This window comes from Oncorhynchus mykiss, chromosome 12 (genome assembly GCF_013265735.2).
Source record: "Oncorhynchus mykiss isolate Arlee chromosome 12, USDA_OmykA_1.1, whole genome shotgun sequence".
In the NCBI taxonomy this organism is placed as follows: Eukaryota; Metazoa; Chordata; class Actinopteri; order Salmoniformes; family Salmonidae; genus Oncorhynchus; species Oncorhynchus mykiss.
In genome coordinates, this window is record NC_048576.1 from 73,445,067 (window position 1) to 73,465,093 (window position 20,027).

Here is a 20,027-nt window from a genome sequence, read left to right on the forward strand (position 1 = left end):
ATTGGCCATATACCACACCCCCTCGTGCCTTATTGCTTAACTATACTGTATTATCTATTGTTAATGTATGTAGTAGACAGACAGATAGGACAAGTACATTTGCAACTCTTCTACTCTACCAGGAATGAACTGTCCTATCTTTATCCCCTACCTACACCCTCTCACCATCCACCACTGAAAGTTTGTCTTATGAGGACCAGCCTGCCTAAGCCCAGGTCCCTCAGTGCATTCTGAAATGGATGGTACAAAACAAAGCACTTCACTCAGCAGGGCAGATGAACACACTTCCATCTCTGCAAGATGAAACGTTTCTTTCAGTTCCCTCGAGGAGTTGTTTATTTATCAGCCTTTCCCAACAAATCCAAATTCCATTTCCAGAGGATCCATTAGCGATAGAGTGTGACGAGGTATTGTAGCAGCGCTCATTCAATTTCACTCATGGTGGAGAAATTCTTCCAGGATAAAAATAATTGTGTGTGTGTGTGTGTGTGTGTGTGTGTGTGTGTGTGTGTGTGTGTGTGTGTGTGTGTGTGTGTGTGTGTGTGTGTGTGTGTGTGTGTGTGTGTGTGTGTGTGTGTGTGTGTGTGTGTGTGTGTGTGTGTGTGTGTGTGTGTGTGTGTGTCCCCCGTTCTGAACACTTCCCTCCTTCTCTTGCCCCATGTTATAATGAAGATAACCTCTTTGTCTTTCATAACAGAAAAAAGTAGATATTTCCCTCAGGCAAGTCTGAGCTTGTCGAAGCTTTACAAGATGGCCAGACCCACTGGACTAATAACCACAGTGCAACTTGGTCTGTCTGTGTAAGTCTAATGTTTTTGTAATCGTCACCCTGAACATGAGCAGCCCAGAGGCAGGTGTTAAGGAAGAGTCAGGTCAGGTGGAGGTGGTGGAGCAGGTCTGGGCATGCAGGGGCCATTGTGTTGTTATGCAATTCTGAGTAAACATAAACCAGTTGGATGTGTAGGTAGGTTAGGTCATCCTGAGGTCCATGGCCAATCTGCACATCACTTAAACTCAAACTGAACCACACCACACCTTGTGGGCCTTACGACAGCTTACTTTCTAGACAATCTAATAGAAGGTACAGCTGGGTGGTGAGCTCAAATCTAACATTCCCCCCTGGACAAACTTCTTGTCTGGTGTCGAAGCCAACCCTCCTGAGCTGCCCTGATAGACTTATCTCCCAGCAGGCAGAACCATGGGGCTCTATTCAAACAAGGAACTGTGGCACACTGTCGGCCCAACATGCAGATCTGTCAGGGTGAACAAGCAGGGCGGTCAATTCACCCTGACCCTGTCTGCTTTATGTCCTCCTGGTACTGCTGATTACAGGAGCTGACTGCTGGGGGGGCACAGGACAGCCAAGGAGGAGCTGACTGCTGGGGGGGCACAGGACAGCCAAGGAGGAGCTGACTGCTGGGGGGGCACAGGACAGCCAAGGAGGAGCTGACTGCTGGGGGGGCACAGGACAGCCAAGGAGGAGCTGACTGCTGGGAGGCACAGGACAGCCAAGGAGGAGCTGAAACAAAGGGTGAACAGATACTGATGGGTTCACGCACGTACACAATACATGAACAAAACAAATCAGTTTGGTTTTTATTAGTCTTTCCAGTGATATACAGTAGAAAGCACAACACAGAGTGGGGATGGCCTGAAATCTCCATTGGCTTGTTGTGTGTACGTTTCTATTACATCTGTGCAAACAGTCCCGACCTGACAAACCTATCATTAAACACATGGTCCCCAATCCCCAGAGTCCATTCACTCTGAGAATGATTGCTTCTCATTGTTCCCTGCATCTTCATCCAAACCAAGTGGAAGTCTTTGTGTGGTGGAGAGACGGCTGGGGATCCATCTCCTTCAGATGTGTGAAGCCAGAGCAGAAAAGGGGATGAGGACCTGCATCTGACTGCGTAGTGCCTTGCATTAGTCAAGTAAACCTCTGTCTTAATGCACAGCTCTGCTGAGTTTAAAACATAATTCTAAATATATTTCTATACTCTTGAGCATGGTTATAGATATGTCTTCAATTATCACTATTGTATACATTATGATAGGAGAAACCTGACAGGTTCCAACTTTTACATTCTCGGCTTTACTGAACAATCTTTTGGGAGACCAACTGTCATGGTTGATATTCAGTCACACAAAAGAGATCCATTTTTATCAAGTGGGATGACTGTCTCTCTATCTGTCACATGAGGGGTTAAACAGACATATCTAATTTTCTCACATGGTCATTTCATTTCCACGGTCCATTCCCAATTCGGACTTGGGTTGACTGATCAATGACATCCCCCAGAAAGAAAGACAATCTAAACATAGAAAACAAACAGTATTAGTTTTTACCATGCTGTTTGAACGACCAGGTTGCAGACCAAGTTGCCTACTGTTTGTGACTGGAATCTTCACAGGAACTCAAGGAAATTGTATTTTTCATGGTTGGGAATAATGGTTTAATGTCCAATGGTCTTTCATTAACTTCCTCTATGAATGTATGCGGTCTCCCACATGAGAAAATACTGTAGTATAGATGGTGTTAGGAGGTCAATGGAACGCAGACCGTGAGGGATAGAAGGAAGCTGGATTGGGGCAAGTTAAACCCATTTTTGTTTTATTTTTTAAAGTGGATATTCATCAAACCCGTCATGATTGATGCATTGTAAGAGACCCAGAAGCATTTCGCTACACCCGCAATAACATCTGCCAAATATATGTATGTGACCAATACAATTTGATTTGATGTGGTTCCTAAAGTCCGATTTTGATATATTTGGCTGTTTTCACTGCATAAAATTAGAAGTTGTCCCTGTTCAGGTTTAGAAGAAGTGACTGCTAAATGCTAACTCCCATAAGTATAAGCTGGTATCATAGCTAGAATACAGAAATCGATGCTGGTAGTCAAAGTTGTTTTGAACTGTAATGCAGTTGATTGATGACGATAAGATGAACATATATTGGGGTTGACATCCATACAAAAATGATACGCCAATTTTTACCTCAATATAGTGTGAAATACACATACATGTATAAACAATAGACTAAATGTAGGCTAATTTTGCTGGGGGGCAATGAGGAGATTCAGGCTTTCCCCCATGGCATCTTTCCGCTACGCGTTTACATGGCATTTCCATTGTTTTGGTCGAGTTCCATTGACCTCTTTACTGAATCTATACCGCATAGTTTCTAAAACATGCTGTTCTGTCTTTGTCCATACTATGGTATAAATACTATAGTATTCACTGAAGTATTTTGACGACTCTACTGTAGTATTCACTGTAGTGTTTTGTGCAAAAGCACTACAGTGAATTATATGGTATTTACAGTTAACTATAGTATAAATATTGTAGTAAAAAGAAAACTGTAGTATATACTATAGTAATGATTTTTTTCTTCCCTCAAATTGTGAGTGTAATGAAAACAGAGGCAGGTTTAAACTTTTCAAGTACATTTAGGGAGAAGGTAGAAGGATGCATGTGTGTGAAAGGAACAATACAAGGAATGGACTCGGAATGCTGGAATGATAACCCCCATGAATAAACCACTTAATTCCCAAACAGCATCTCTTTATTGTGAGGGGAACTAAATAGGCCCAATGAGTGATAATCCAATCTGTTGTGGTAAAGAATTATCGGAAGTGGCATTCCTGTTCTATTATTCACCCAGGAACATGGAAGTGCCTCTGTGGTGTCCTGCAGTGGTGGTTCACAAGTTCAGAAAGCAGTTGATTCCTTATATGAAACGGTAGCGGGAGCATGTCTCACCCCTGAGGACTCCAGACAGAAAATAAAACCACAGCATGGGTTTACTGCCATTTTTAATATAGCTATGTTCTAGATCTCTCTGTGTATACACCAACACAAAGCTGGGGTCATGCAGTGTTCCCTCTGGCTTTGATGGGCAGCAGGGTAAAGGTCAGAGGTCACAGATCTGTCAGCTAGTTCTCCTGTTGAGGCTGTAATTAACTTGGGCCCCTCTGAGAAAGGGGGTGAAAGGATTGTCTCCTTTAGATTTGGTCTGACTAGATTTGGTCTCATCCTTGGCCCTATAGATAGTCCAGTCTGAACATCTCCCAATCTCAGTGCATCAGCAGGATATCTGACCATTGATGTCAAAACAAAAGAGGGGTCCAATTAGAGCAGCATCATGTCAGAGAATCCTGAGGTGACAGGCTGGGGGTGAAACATCTTCACTGCTGTTTGCGAACCTCTGTTCACGTCTGTTTGAGAACCTCTCATCAGGTGATCCTTAGTCATCATCATTTATGTCACATTTTAGTAATTTAGCAGATGCTCTTATCCAGAGCGACTTACAGGAGCAATTAGGGTTAAGTGCCCCACCTCTACACCAGCCTCCACCTGCTGTGGGTCTGCTCTATCCCTATGGGGAATGTGGATTATCATCAATAATGAATACCAAACAACAGCCTCCATTCCAGACCAGACTGAGGAAAGAAGGGAATGCCCTGTAACACAGCATGTTGAATAATTATTATCTACTGCCATTGAACCTTTATTTAACTTGGCTAGTCAGTTAAGAACAAAATCTTATTTTCAATGACGGCCTACCCCGGCCAAACCCGGATGACGCTGAGCCAATTGTGCGCCGCCCTATGGGACTCCCAGTCACAGCCGATTGTGATACAGCCTGGATTCGAACCAGGGTGTCTGTAGTGACGCCTCTAGCACTGAGATGCAGTGCCTTAGACCGCTGCGCCACTCAGGAATTAACTCTTGCAAATCTCTCGATTGTTATAAGAAAGTATTTTCTGCCACATCATTGCAATAAATGCATGTGTTCATTTGAGTTGTCTGCTGTGTGTGTGTGTGTGTGTGTGTGTGTGTGTGTGTGTGTGTGTGTGTGTGTGTGTGTGTGTGTGTGTGTGTGTGTGTGTGTGTGTGTGTGTGTGTGTGTGTGTGTGTGTGTGTGTGTAAGGGCAGATGCTCCGTCCTCTTTTCTATTTCTCTCACCTCCCCTGATGAATAAGAAGGTGGGTTGACATTGCAGGCATTGTCTGGGTCTTGAAGAGAGTCTTATTTGATTAGCTGCTCCCTGCTTTATGAAGCCTGGCATCTGGCTCCCTGGGCCAGCTAACTGGTTAATACAGGGTAACACTACACCTTCCTTCCCAATGCCTGGGACCGGGTGACTGCACTGGGACCTCCCTAATCAGCTGTATGGATGGAGGGATGTGTGTATGTATGCTGGAGGTAGATGTGATGGGAGCAGAGTCTCTCTCACCTGCTCTCCTCTTAGGACATCATTATACTCAACACAATAATCTCTCTCTTTTACTAATCAGACTAACAATCAGTAGTCAATTTGACCAATCAAAAGAACAAGTGCCTACCATGAATCAGCCAGTAAAAGCAGACCTCGTTAAAAGATTAAAATTACTTCCTGGAAGGACTATTCTGCTTTTGAAAAGGTTTTATGTAACTGGCATTCACAAAACATTATTAACCAGACTATACTGTATATATACTGAATAACAAAGCTCATATCGTGGAACACTTCTCAACCACTAAGAACAACATTCTAAATGTACAATCACGCAGATTTTAATACATTGCAGAAATGATAGAGGCAAACAAAAGATGTAAAAAGCCACAAAACACCAGTCCGTAACACCATTGATCAAGATGTTAGGCCACCGGCCTCTCTTGCAGAAGAGATCGGTGGGATTCATTAAAAGCAATGTAATTACTGTAGCTGGGACTACACCTGTCCCCGGCAGACTGTGGATCTAACATGCAGTACACCTGCCTGCCTATTGTGATTGGCCAAGAGGCACAGCAGGGAAGTGCGTGCTGTGTGTGCAGCTCCCAGAAGCCTCAGTTCCTCCAGGAGAGAGAAGGGTCCTCTCCATCAGCGCTACTTTAAATATTCATGCTGGATCAACAGTGGAACACAGTCCTTCTCCTGGGTTTTCTCCTTCCCTGCTTTGAGAGGCATAGGTCCATGGCGGCAGACCCATTATGGGCCGTCATCGTGCACATACACACAAGCAGAGGACACACAGTAAGCCGTCGTCATACTTAATACCTGATGAAAGCAGGCATATTGCAAGTGTTAAAGTGCATTAATCAGACAAATGTCAATTTTCACAGAAAAACAGAAAAATGAATATACACCTTGTCCTGTTGGACAGCAATGTTATAAAAAGCTATCATTGATCACTCTTGACGAATTACCGCACTGTCAAATATTAGAGTCAGAAGGCTTTTTTTCATCTAAAACCAGACGACGACGTGAGACCTCAGAGAGAAGAAGCTACATTGTGGGTAGGAGCATGGTTGGTATCTCAGGAAGGGGTATCAGGTACCGGGGGACCCTGGGAGTCCCTAGGGGCCAGAGCTCATTAGGCAGCTGCTTAAATGAGAGAGCAGAGGGAGAGATGGGATAACTTGTGGCTCTCGTTAATGCTGTACTAGATGGTAACAATGGGAAAGAGAGGGAGAGATACCTGGAGACCATTCTGACCTAAATAGACAGGGTGAAGAACATTGTGTACAAATATTGGTGATGTAACAAGCACATTTACATCAGCCAAGATCTCCCTCATCACCACAGATTGGCAAAGTAATTTTGAAGTAGTAGCGCTTGGTGAAAGTATGTATAAATCCTAGTATGAATGCCTTATTCCAACAGACTTTTATTTTTGACATTTTGATATTGTCTTCTAGAGCTCTCTAGAAGACACAGTCACAAGGGCATATATTACACTACACAATCAATCACACAATTTGGCCAAATGATTCAGTGCACTTACTAAAAAACATGTCCTAGGCCAATCCTAATTATGGGGCTTGGATACTTGATGAGAATGCAGACCTCCGCGTCATTCAGAGCATTGTTTCTGGGGTATTGTTCAATACCCCTTTTCTGATCATATGAATACTTAATTGAGCAACTCTTTAGCATTTGAATCTGTCCATCCCATGGCTGAGAGAGGGGTCTTTGTGCAGTGGTAATCATGGGGGCTTGCTCTGGCATTAGGGTCAGGACCTGTCCACACTCAAGATGCCTCCCTTTTTTATGTCACAGAACCAATTATCCTGGACCACAGGGACACGCACCAGCTTCTGTCAGGAGGAGAGAGAGAGACCAAACACTGCTGTAACCTTTGGGAATAGGACTACCCCGTGTTAGGCCATCTAAGGTTACAGCAGTATTTCCTCTCTCTCTCTCTCCCTCTCTCTCTCTCTCTCTCTCTCTCCCTCCCTCCCTCCCTCCCTCCCTCCCTCCCTCCCTCCCTCCCTCCCTCCCTCCCTCCCTCCCTCCCTCCCTCCCTCACTCTCCCTCTTTCTCTTCCTCTCTCTCTTTCTCTCTCTCCCTCTCTCTCTCTCTCTCTCTCTCTCTCTCTCTCCCTCCCTCCCTCCCTCCCTCTTTCTCTCCCTCTCTCTCCCTCTCGCTCTCCCTCCCTCCCTCCCTCCCTCCCTCCCTCCCTCCCTCCCTCCCAACATCAGACACAGTGGGCTCAGCAGGGGGTGGCATTCCAAAAGGACCATGCTAACCTCCCATTGGTCAACCGCAAGCTCAAGTTAACAGCTCATATGAACACCAACTGGCTATTTGAAGAGGAGAATGTGTGCACTTATTTGGAGGTTAAACATGTGGGTAACAATAAAGACAGTCAGGCTAATAATAAATCATGAAATAAGTATAGAGATGGTGGGTTGGCTTTTTGGAGAACAGACAAAAAATGATTTGGGTCCATCCATCTGTAACGTGTTTACTTGGATATGACTGAATCTGTGTACAGAATTGGAATGGACAAAAAGGAGAACACTGAAACAAGAATGTCGAGCCCCATGTCAGATCATAATCAACGAACAGTACTATCAATAAGATCTTGCTTTTCTGCTTCAAAGTTATATTGGCCCTAGAGTAACTGAAGCTATTTGTTATGCACCTGTGTTAGACTAATAATGTACAAGAGGGACTGATTGAGACATTGCCGGGTCATGCAGGTTTCACAGTGCCCCCTGCTGATGGTCTCCATAAAACTGGCCTTCTGGTACTCATGATGGCAGGTAAGTGATATAAGCCTGTGTGTGTTTACTTCGATTATACTTCCTCTTCTGCACATCAACCACACAATAAACCTACACAACCACTTCCCTGAAATATGCTAATAGAATTAGTGTGTGGTCTGTCTCTTATACGCTTCCTCTCATCTCCATGTGACTATCTCTTTATTGCTGTCCAGTTTCCTGAAAGTCATTTTACCATGACAACAGGAATGTGCCTATATAGCCCTCCTCTCCTCCCTGTCTGGTCAAGGTCACTATTGTCTACAAAATGACCCTGTATGTCCTTAACATGATGTTTAATGTCCGGTCCTTCATTTTAGACTATGACGATTTTTATAGTCAACATGTAATACATATGTGAACAAAAAAACAGGTAGAACAATTAAGAAATAGTTCTTCATGATACTAATGTTGATATAGAAATACTGCACGGTACAGATCCATTTGATAGTTTACACCAGAATATGTGTCTGTTGAAAGAAGAGACAGGCCAGGACTGACGTGGATACTGTGAAATGTTTGGTGCTGTCTTGTAATGGAAATATACCAAAAAATGATCCGAGGGGTAATATGATAGATCTGGAATGTATAGTTACTTGGACAAGGGACACTGTTCGCCAATATTGCAAGTCTGGGCTTGAGGTGGAGGCAGCCCTGGGTCAACACTGGTGGCCTTTCAACTGATAATAAAAGATTGGATCATGAACAACCTTGACAGTTCTTGACAAGCCGTTTAACATGAACTATTGTTCTTCAAAGTTTGTATTCTTTCATGATCCCTAAATATTGTGAATATAGCATGTATCATTTCTAGAATAGCCCTGTACAGATGATTCTCAACACTTTAATTCTACACCCTCCGAGGCGCCCTCTAGTGGGGAAACTGCAGTATAACCAACGGCAGATGAGTAAATATGGTCCTTGCAACAAAAAAACTTCACAAAATGCATTGTAAACGATGGGCTGTCAATAAATAACATACAGACACATTCACTGAGAATCGATGATGCACATCAGAACTGCAGTCTGCTTCCAAGAACAGGCGCCATGTTTGAGTAGACCAGTATGTTTGGCAAGAACCCACCGAGACCCATAATTGTGCACCATTGATAAGGACTAATAACTACTTGTCTCACTGTCCATTGTGTGTTGATGTGAATGACCTATACTTCTGAACCACACCTGCTACCACAGCAAGCCCGTACATGCTCTGACTGACTGTTGATTACTGATTAGACAGTTCAGGCACATACATTCCAAACAGGAACTAGTGAAACACCTGTAATAATAATAAGCTGTAATTGTTCTTGAGTCAATGGATTGGTCACGGTTGGTATTATTTTGCCCATATCATGTGTGCAAGGGGTGATACAGATCTTTATCGGCATTATGTGATTTTTTTTGAGTATCTGCCCACTGGGCGAAAACTGGTTTAATCAACGTTGTTTCCACGTCATTTCAACCCTAAATTCAAGGTGATGACGTTGAATCAGTGTGGGAAGTTGATTGGATTTGAAAAAAGTTTTCAACGTAAGATTTCTTTTTTTTTCTCACCCAACTTTTAACCAATATCCAATGAAAAGCTGTCTCTTTTTTGTTGATTTCACATTGAATTCACGTTAGCTAAAATGTCAACCAAATGTAAAACTAGACATTGAACTGAAGTCTGTGTCCAGTTTCTCCAATCTCAGAGTAAGATCAATGTTCAGCTATGATTCACCTCTGCATCCTCTGACTTTTTTCAAATCCAATCAATTTTCCACGTTGATTCAACGTCATCGCATTGAATTTCGGGTTGAAATGACGTGGAAACAACGTTGATTAAACCAGTTTTCGGCCAGTGGGCAGATACTCCAAAATGTCATATAATGTTGATAAAGATCTGTATCACCACTTTTCAGTCCTTACTCATAATATCTGTATACACTGAGTGTACAAAACATTAAGAAGACCTTCCTAATATTGAGTTGCACCCTTTGCCCTCAGAACAGCCTCAATTAGTTGGAGCACGGACTCTACATGGTGTCGAAAGCATTCCACAGGCCCATGTTGACTCCAATGCTTCCCACAGTTGTGTCAAATTGGTTGGATGTCCTTTGGATGGTGGACAATTCTTGATCCACACGGGACACTATTGAGCATAAAAAAGCCATCAGCATTGCGGTTCTAGACAGACTCAAACCTGTGGGCCTGGCACCTACTACCATACCCTGTTCAAAGACACATATTTTGTCTTGCCCATTCACCATCTGAATAGCACACATACACAATCCATGTCTCAATTGTTAAAAATCCTTCTTTAACCTGTCGTCTCCCCTTCATCTACACTGATTGAAGTGGATTTTGTGACATCAATAAGGAATCATATCCTGGATTCAACTAGTCAGTCTGTCCTGGAAAGAGCAGGTGTTCTTTATGTTTTTTACACTCACTGTATATTATGTATTTTCAAGCACTCATATTCCCTCCCTTCATTAGTCCAAGTATGATATTGTGTGGTTTCTTTTATGCAACAAACTGGATCCTGGACACTGGATGACTGTCTCTAAGCACAAAGAGGAGAGTGTCTCTCACTGGACACTTGCCGGGCTTGGCTATGGTCTGCGTCAAGTTACAAGGTCAGTCAGTCAGCAAGTGCAAGGCCAGGTCCCTCCCCAAGACAATCAACTAACCCTAAACTCAACCCTTACTCTAACCCTAGCTTCATGTCCACACTCCGTCTCAACTCTAACTCTAACCCTAGCTTCATGTCCACACTCCGTCTCAACTCTAACTCTAAAGTTTACCGTATGCTTCCCAGTCAAAACAGTTTGTGCATTTATTATATCTTTTTTGTTAGTTCTCTGGTCTTTGGCAGTTTTTTTCGTCTGTTCATGCACACAAAAACATTTCTTGAGGCAAGTCGAAGTTCGGTAGCCAAAGTCTACGCCCCTTAGTCTGTGATTGGTCAACAGTACTACTCCTAGTAAGAGTGGGAACATGAAGAGTTTGTTCTCATTCAACGAGAGACGACTAGGTTTCATGCATTTTTTCACTTGAGAAATACTGCACCAAACATCTTAGTTAAATGTAAAATTGCCTGACAAAGATCACGTCACATAAACCGTCAAAATTAATGACCGATTTCTTGAGTTATTTTAGATTAATTCTGACTATTTTGAGGAAGTATTTCTGGCTATGTTGTTGCTACGGTGACTCAGGATGGACAAAATGCCCTTTTTTTCCTTTTTTACAAGCAAATGTCTTTATGGAGTATGATAGTATGCCAAGTTCTGCTAGGAGCAAACCAAACCTACAGTATGTAGGATTCCTTAACCCTAGCTTCATGTCCACACCCTGGCTCAACCCTAACCCAAACTTCATTTAGGAGGACTCATATTTACCCATGGATTTCAGCCACCCATCCTCCCTTTTCCCATTGCTGTTGACCTGTAGCCCAGTCTCTGTGTCATTTGTTAGGCCAAGTAGAGCTACTAGTCTCATAACCAGCTAGTGTAATCTCCCAGCACAGAAGGGTAGAAGTGTTATGAGACTACGCTGTCAGAGGATGGGTGATCCTCTGGATGTGCCTGAGCAGGTCGATACAGATTAAAACAGTCTGGCACACTGTGCCAACCTCACCCACTAACCTCATTAAGCTGACACTGACAGTACAGCTCCAGAACCAATTCCATTTGCACACACACTGATGCACATGCAGGCACACATGTGCACACATACAGCCTGTAATTGAACCCACAAATGCTGATGCTCCAGATACTCAACTAGTCTAAAGAAGGCCAGTTTTATTGGTTCTTTAAATCAGCACAATAGTTTTCAGCTGTGCTAACATAATTGCAACATGGTTTTCTAATGATCAATTAGCCTTCTGAAATTATAAACTTGGATTAGCTAACACAACGTGCCATTGGAACACAGGAGTGATGGTTGCTGATAATGGACCTCTGTATGCCTATGTAGATATTCCATTAAAAATCAGCCGCTTCCAGCTACAATAGTAATTTACAACATTGTCTACAGTGTTTTTCTGACCAATTTGATGTCATTTTAATAGACAAAAAAATTGCTTTTCTTTCAAAAACATTTCTAAGTGACCCCAAACTTTTGAACGGTAGTGTACACCACACACACACACACACACACACACACACACACACACACACACACACATACACACACCATTCTGTAACACTACATTATAGTGCTCTTATTATTCTGTCATTATTTGTTGAAAGTATTGTCACATCCTGATCCAGTGATCCATGATTTTAGGTTATCAAAGGTTTTAGGAATATAATGATATTCGTCAACAACTTTGTAAAATGGAGTCTTATGTATCTGAGTGTAATCCAAAACATTGGACACTAACAAACAAGGACATGATGTCACATGGAAAACATATAGGAGGTGAGAACCTGATATGCCCTCCCAAACCCCCATTGCACGTCACCACAGCATAATTTCCTCCTCAACTCTCATTTAAAGTGGCTAGAAGCTGCAGCTCAGAGGTTTGAGTGCTCCTTGAGATAATTACCTTCCTGACAACAGCAGTGAGACCCTCCTCTCCTCTCCTCTTTCCTTTTCAAGCAAACTAGTGAGACTAGGAAGACAAGAGCTTTAGGTGGATCCCCCAAAAAAATCACGTGATAAAAAAACACAATCTGTGCATACGCTTTAGGCCTAATATCCAGTGAGCCCAACAAGTGGGGATTTTCTCATTGTGATTGTCTTGGAAAGACGCAGCTGTTGACTGGAAATAGAGATTTCACCATCCGTTTCTAAAGTTATCCTACCGACAATGCTTTTTGGTAGAATAGTGGACTACAGAGCCGAGTTACTCCACATTCAGTAGTGTTAAAGCTATTATGGCTTTGCTAAGCCTGTGTGGATAAGACTATGGGGGGTATCTCAAAAGTCATGTTGACGTGGGCAAAGTTGTCTTAGTTGTCTACAATATCATCTTAATGTAAACAGTATGACAAGTAATGAAAGGCTATACTAATAACTGATAAGGAATGGACGACATGACATTATTTCGCTTTCTCATCATAATCTCATTAGCTTTCTGTAAACTACCCAAGGAAGATTGTTTTGGGGATTAATGTCCATTTCAGTCACTATGTGAAGAAATGCTGCCATCTAACAATTTATCTGGCAATCTCAATATTTAGAAACTAACAGACAAAGTTGCACCTTACCGATGGCCCTGGTAGAAATGTAATAAGAAAATATAATATTCTACATGTGGATTAGCTGCATACAGCACAAAATAAAAATCACATAAATTATCACCATAAATAACTATCACAGTGCTACATAAATGATCACCATAAATAACTATCACAGTGCTACATAAATGATCACCATAAATAACTATCACAGTGCTACATAAATGATCACCATAAATAACTAGCACAGTGCTACATAAATGATCACCATAAATAACTAGCATAGCGCTACATAAACGATCACCATAAATAACTAGCACAGTCCTACATAAATGATCACCATCAATAACTAGCATAGCGCTACATAAATTATCACCATAAATAACTAGCACAGTGCTACATAAATGATCACCATAAATAACTAGCATAGCGCTACATAAATTATCACCATAAATAACTAGCACAGTGCTACATAAATGATCACCATAAATAACTAGCATAGCGCTACATAAATGATCACCATAAATAACTAGCATAGTGCTACATAAATGACATCATCATATATGATCATACTACTTTATTTGACTACAGATCTGTTCCTCTGTCTGGTGACATCAAGAGTAGTCGTTCTGTAACCTACTCATCCTACCCGGTTCCTCCAGGCCCAGTAGATATAAACAGGTTTACTCTCCTCCAGGCAGCCCAGCAAACAGGCTGCTTTCATTCTCATTAATTAGCAGCTGAGCTAAACCTCTAAGCCATGAAATCAGCCTTACAGCAATCCACCCAAATCTCCCTCTCTCTTTCTCTCTGGGTTTGTTACAGTGAAAGCCCACATGTCCTTGGAACTGCACACACATGCCTATCATGCCAGTAAGCCAGAAGCCACGCTACATCTCTTTCCATGGGGCCCTTGGGGGTGTCTCCAAAACACTCCCCTAAGGGCCCCACGTGTCAACGCAATGTGAGCTACAGTATATCGGCTACGTTTGCTACATGCACATACCCTGGACCAGATCCACGACATACAAACGTGGGAATATTGTAGCACGAGGCCGGCACATGAGAGCCGCCCAGAAAGGACGACGTGGGCGCTGACGTTAGCGTGCCAAAATGACATCATCGATGTGAGAGAAAAAAACATTGGTGATCTTGTTCACACTTTGAGCTTTAACTTCTAAAGCTTAATGGAGGCTTCAAAACTCTTTAAAGCCTACACAGACGTTTCACTAATCATGTTTTACTATATCATATAATGGTGATATAAGTAGCCCTTACATACATTATGGTGCATTGAAGTGTGAACTTGGTGGATTTCTCTATGGATTGATTTGATAACAGTACAGTGAAAGGGAGAATAGATTCAAAACTGGCCTTCAATTGCGTTTTGAGAAAACCCTGAACAAAATGAAGACTGAGGAGAATGAATGAATCAATCCCTAACATAATGTATATCACAGAGTTCAATGGTTTCCTTTAACCCAGACACTGCGCTGCATAAACATGCGTGTCACCAGATTTGGTGAATTTTCCACCTCACGTGCCCAGACAGTGATCCCCTCTTTGGAACGACCACTTTGACAGATCAGGGGATGGGCCAATAAGAGAGAGAGTGCATGAAAGAGGGGGATAATGAAAGAGAGAGATAGCAAGAGAAGGAGATCAGGGAGCTTGCAGTGGAGGTGTTGAGACAAAAGGACAGGTACCATTCTACTGGTGAGGAGAAAGACTAGTCAGTTGACAGAGAGAGACTGGCAGATAGAAAGCACAGAGCAAGATAACCTCAGATGTGTATTTAGTGTTGCATTCAAAGACTATTATCATCATCAAACCACTCTGGAACAAAAAAACGGTCAAGAGGAAACCAACATCTAACCAAGAAAATATCTACAGCAGTCTCTACAACCGAAGACTGGAAAGAGAGCTGCTATACTTGTAAAGACAGTACAGAGACTGTTTCCTCGTTATTATTCACCAGCCCAGTAACTGACCATCATGACACATCAGGTCAGCCGCTCCCCGTTCCTCAAGCCCTTCTACACCAGGACCCCGGTTGGTGGGGTCATTCCACGAACCCAGAGACGCCACACGCTCCCCGCCAGCGAGTTCAGGAACCTGACCCCACAGGACGCCATCAGCGTGTTCGAGATCGAGAGAGAAGGTAAGAGTGTCTCCAGATTCTACTGGTTACTCAGAAAATGTTGATTGTATAGGATTTGTTGGATTAGAGATACTTTGGGGTTTTATGTTCAACAAAATGCACATTTATTTTATCATCTCTAACACATAATGACAATAGCTGTCAGTCTCCACAATATAAATAGCTCAGGAAACTAAACAATGTCATAACCACCAAATGTGTGTTCATCACAGATTTTTGTCCCAAATAATTGATTGTGAATAACATCAATAAACTGTGATAAGAGAACAAGCAGCCTGTAATCCCTGGTTTGTTTGCTAATCTTCCAAGATGCTTCATCTGCTCACTGACTGACTGACTGACCGTGTGTCTTGTCTTTCCTCCCACCAGCATTCGTCTCTGTGTCTGGTGAGTGTCCACTCACTCTTGACGAGGTGCTGAACTTCCTAAGTCAGTGTCCGGAGCTCTCCCTGGGCTGGTTTGAAGAGGGCCAGCTGGTGGCGTTCATCATTGGCTCAGGCTGGGGCAAAGAGAGACTGGAGCAGGTGAGACAGACACCACAATTTACAGTAGTACCTCCATTGTATATTTGGAATTGTTTTGCCCCCAAAAAACAGATATTTGTTTTTCATAATCTAAAAGGAAACCATCAATAAAATACATGTTTTTTTTATTCTGATCATACCGGGTCATCATACCTTTACCTTTCCCTACCCCAGGAGGCCATGACCCAGCATATCCCAGAAACCTCGGCAGTGCACATCCATGTGCTGTCTGTGCACCGCCACGCTCGCCAGCAGGGTAAAGGTTCCATCCTGCTGTGGCGCTACCTGCAGTACCTGCGATGTGTGCCAGGCCTCCGGAGGGCCCTGCTGGCCTGTGAGGAGTTCCTGGTTCCCTTCTACCAGAAGGCAGGCTTCAAGGAGAAGGGGCCTTCTGCCATCACCGTGCCCAACCTCACCTTCCAGGAGATGGAGTACCATATCGGCGGAGCGGCCTACGCACGGCGGAACAGCGGCTGCTAGTCACTGCCGGCCGTCACCACCCCACTCATAATCACATCAACTCTAGCACTGGAACTCATCCACCATGTAAACATAGACTCTGGTCATCACAGTTGACCGTCCAGACCACACTACAGCAGACAGACAGATCCACGCACCAACCTGGTCTCAGAGCATTTCATAATATTCTGTATGTAAATTCGAGACACTCCATTTAGTATGATAGGTTACATTTGGTATGGTTACATAAGACAGATGGTTACTTAAGGAGGGTGGTTGGTCAGGATGAGTGGGCGTATAACACAAACATCTAGCAAAGGTTGCGAGTTCAAATCTCATCACGGACAACTTTACAACTTTTCACTACTTACTACTTTTTAGCTACGTTGCAACTACTTAGCATGTTATCCAAAACTTCCCCTAAGCCTAACCTTAACCCTTTTAGCTGACCTTTCATGTTTAGCTAACCTTTCACATAACTTCAACCTTTACCCTTTTAGCTAATCTTCCCCTAAACCTAACCCTAACCTTAACCCTTTAACCTAACTCATAAACTTAACCCTAACCCTTAGCCTAGCTAATGTTAGCGAGCTTGCTAACGTTAGGCACCTAGCAAGAATTTGCAACATATCATACGTTTTGTAAAATCCCAATATATTGTATGCTTTGTAAAATCTGAACATTTAATACGAATTGTAATTTGTAACATATCATATATGAAATGGGTGATGGGCGTCTACCAATCAACACATACCATACCAAACGTAACATATCATACTAAATGGATTGTCCCAGATTTACATACAGAATAATATGAAATGCTCTGAGATCAGGTTGCAACCACAGGTGCTCCATGAGAGAAGGCACTGCCCCATCAATCTCAGCTGCAGCACCAGCAGGCTCCGAGACACCATCTTTCAGTGCCTCACAGACAGCATCCCGACTCCCTGCAACATAGAGAGGGGACATGCACCACCGCATGAAGGGGACAAGGATGGGTTTTCTTAGAAAACAGCAACAGAAAGCAAAAAAATATCTGTTAGCGATAGAAGACAGAATCAGAATATGTTTGAGATGCAATGTCGAGTTTCAGCATATTTTGTGTATACGTCATTGAATTAACAAAGTTCAAATTTTTCAGTCCCAACATTCTTCATTTTTATTATGCTTAATTTTGAGAGCATTTAAATGAAATATTCCTTGCCACAAATCGTACTTTGTAGTACCATTCTTGTTTGAGGTGTTTATTATTACTAATACTACTATGGTTATTGAGATACTAATACTACTATTGTTATTGAGATACTGTTACTGAGATACTACTATTATTGACTATTTTTGAGTTCTCTGAGTGTGATGTAAATACCATTTTATTTTTGTATTAGTCCTCTGGTGTGTTGAAATCTTAGGCTGTTGCTTATCTTTTCGTATTAACACTATGATGAACTAAGGCAATAAAGGGAAACAATGCCACTGATTTCATAGCTCCTCATGCTCCCTTTAACATTGACATACATCACGAAAACAGTGGTGCCTTCAACAAAGCTGATTGTTAGCGAACGGTAACTAATGTTCATGTCTGAAATTAAACGGCAGCATCAGTCACCACAGAAAATCAAACAGACTTCACTGACGGATTTCTTTTCAAGTTTTTTTTACTTGTTCTATTCAGTTACATATGAGTAGATAGGTAGCTAAAACACTACCTTGTTTCAATCAATCATTACTTCTTAAGAAGCAACAAACAAATAAAAGGATAGCATTCGAGTGCTCAACGTATTGTAACAAAAATATGGCAGTAGTTGGTACATTTATCAGCAAGGCACCAAAGGTATTAATGTCTGATTTGTTTGTCCCTGGTTGTTTTGAGAGGTTGCCTGAATAATTACAAAACCTACTCCTGGATTGTGAGTGTTAAAAACATGAAAATAACATTTTAAAAAGAACAAATTGAAAAAATACAGAAATATTTCCTTCTGTCTATTGTACCAGTGATGACTCCTCCAAACCCTGCCTTATACGTGAAGAGAGAGAGAAATGTGGGAGGGGCTTAGATAAGGGGTTAGACCATACCCTTCTCTCATTGGTCAGTGGAGGAGAGAAAATGGTGTGTGTGGGGGGGTGAAAAGAATGTGATTAATGTCTCATGACGAGTGCAGTGGCATTCCTACTTATTCATACAGACAGACCGAGTAAAAAACACAAGCATATTGTCATCAAAGTTCAGTTCACAGAGCCAGAGGAGAGGGAGCTCCACACAGGACCCTCCCCTCCTCTTTAGCCACACTATAGGGCAGAACAGAGACAAGGATTGGTTGATAACACCTGCCAATCGATGCCTCTTGACCTGACGTCCCTCCTCCGGCGCTACCTTCCGTCTCCTCAGTGGAGGTGGCCGTTGAGGTCGTACTTCTCACAGAACTTGTCTGTGAAGGGGATGCAGGTGAGCAGTTCACACCAGTCACACTTGATGGGGTAGACATAGAAAAGCACCACGAGGCCGGCGAACAGCCCCAAGAACACCACCAGGAAGACGATGATCTGCAGCCGCTTGCGGTACATGTCCATGCGTCCGAAGCTGATGTAGGGCAGGAAGGCGAAGGACAAGAAGAAGCCAGAGATGAAGCCAAAGATGTGGGCAAAGTTGTCGATCCAGGGCAGCAGGCCGAAGGCGAAGAGGAAGAGCACCACACACAGCAGCTTGATGAAGGCCCGCCACGGCTGGGCCAGGATCTGCCAGCTCTGGAACAGCTCCACAAACAGGCAGGCCAGGATGCCAAACTGGGAGCCTGCCGGACCCACCTGACGGAGGGAGGGGGAGAGAGAGGGACCACTCAGGTCAACATAGAAATACTCAGCACCTAGAGTGGACACATTCTATTAGACACATTCTATGAGCTGTACAAAACAATGAAAAATCACCCCCAGTCTGAACCATACATATTGTCTGTCTCATCTGACACTATTACCAGTCATGTGTTCTGAGCTGTCCAAATTGAACCCTACATATTGAGGTGTGCGTGTTAGTGTGTGTTATGGGTTTATTGAGACCTCTGCTCTGTAGGGCAGGAAGATGGCGCTGGCTAGGTTTCCGGTGATGCCAGACAGGATGTATATGATGGAGATCCTTAGCCAGCCTGCCAGCTTCTCCAGGTCTCTAAGGATGGTCATCTGGAAGCACACTGACACCATGCAGTGAAGGATCCTACAGGGGGACAGAAAGACACGTTACACCATGATGTGAAGTATCGTACAGGGGGACAGAAAGACACGTTACACCATGATGTGAAGGATCCTACAGGGGGACAGAAAGACACGTTACACCATGATGTGAAGGATCCTACAGGGGGACAGAAAGACACGTTACACCATGATGTGAAGGATCCTACAGGGGGACAGAAAGACACGTTACACCATGATGTGAAGGATCCTACAGGGGGACACCACGCAGTGAAGGATCCTACAGGGGGACAGAAAGACACGTTACACCATGATGTGAAGGATCCTACAGGGGGACAGAAAGACACGTTACACCATGATGTGAAGGATCCTACAGGGGGACACCACGCAGTGAAGGATCCTACAGGGGGACACCACGCAGTGAAGGATCCTACAGGGGGACAGAAAGACACGTTACACCATGATGTGAAGGATCCTACAGGGGGACAGAAAGACACGT

The 20,027-nt window shown here is 43.1% G+C and overlaps 2 protein-coding genes across 3 annotated transcripts in view; one reads left to right on the top strand and one right to left on the bottom strand.

The window, feature by feature from the left end:
• The first annotated feature begins 14,832 nt into the window (after positions 1–14,832).
• LOC110538456 (serotonin N-acetyltransferase-like) lies at positions 14,833–17,825 on the top strand. The gene is made up of 3 exons (XM_021625288.2): positions 14,833–15,365; positions 15,735–15,889; positions 16,064–17,825. The coding sequence occupies exons 1-3, from the start codon at positions 15,200–15,202 to the stop codon at positions 16,367–16,369; spliced, it is 627 nt and encodes a 208-aa protein (XP_021480963.1). The 5' UTR covers positions 14,833–15,199; the 3' UTR covers positions 16,370–17,825.
• Positions 17,191–20,027, bottom strand: part of LOC110538455 (inactive rhomboid protein 1) — a 48,094-nt gene continuing 45,257 nt past the window's right edge. For both annotated transcript variants that reach the window (XM_036938332.1, XM_036938331.1), the window contains 2 exons: positions 19,400–19,553; positions 17,191–19,150 (listed from right to left, as the gene is read on the bottom strand). In XM_036938332.1, coding sequence (XP_036794227.1) covers positions 18,731–19,150; positions 19,400–19,553 — 574 coding nt within the window. In that variant the 3' untranslated portion in view covers positions 17,191–18,730. The remainder of the gene's footprint in view (positions 19,151–19,399; positions 19,554–20,027) is intronic.

Bases quoted from the DNA above. Each gene is read 5' to 3' on its own strand.
- LOC110538456 (XM_021625288.2), top strand. From the start codon at position 15,200: ATGACACATCAGGTCAGCCGCTCCCCGTTCCTCAAGCCCTTCTACACC. The intron at 15,366-15,734 runs GTAAGAGTGTCT...TCCTCCCACCAG, and splicing joins GTTCGAGATCGAGAGAGAAG to CATTCGTCTCTGTGTCTGGT. The intron at 15,890-16,063 runs GTGAGACAGACA...TCCCTACCCCAG, and splicing joins GCAAAGAGAGACTGGAGCAG to GAGGCCATGACCCAGCATAT.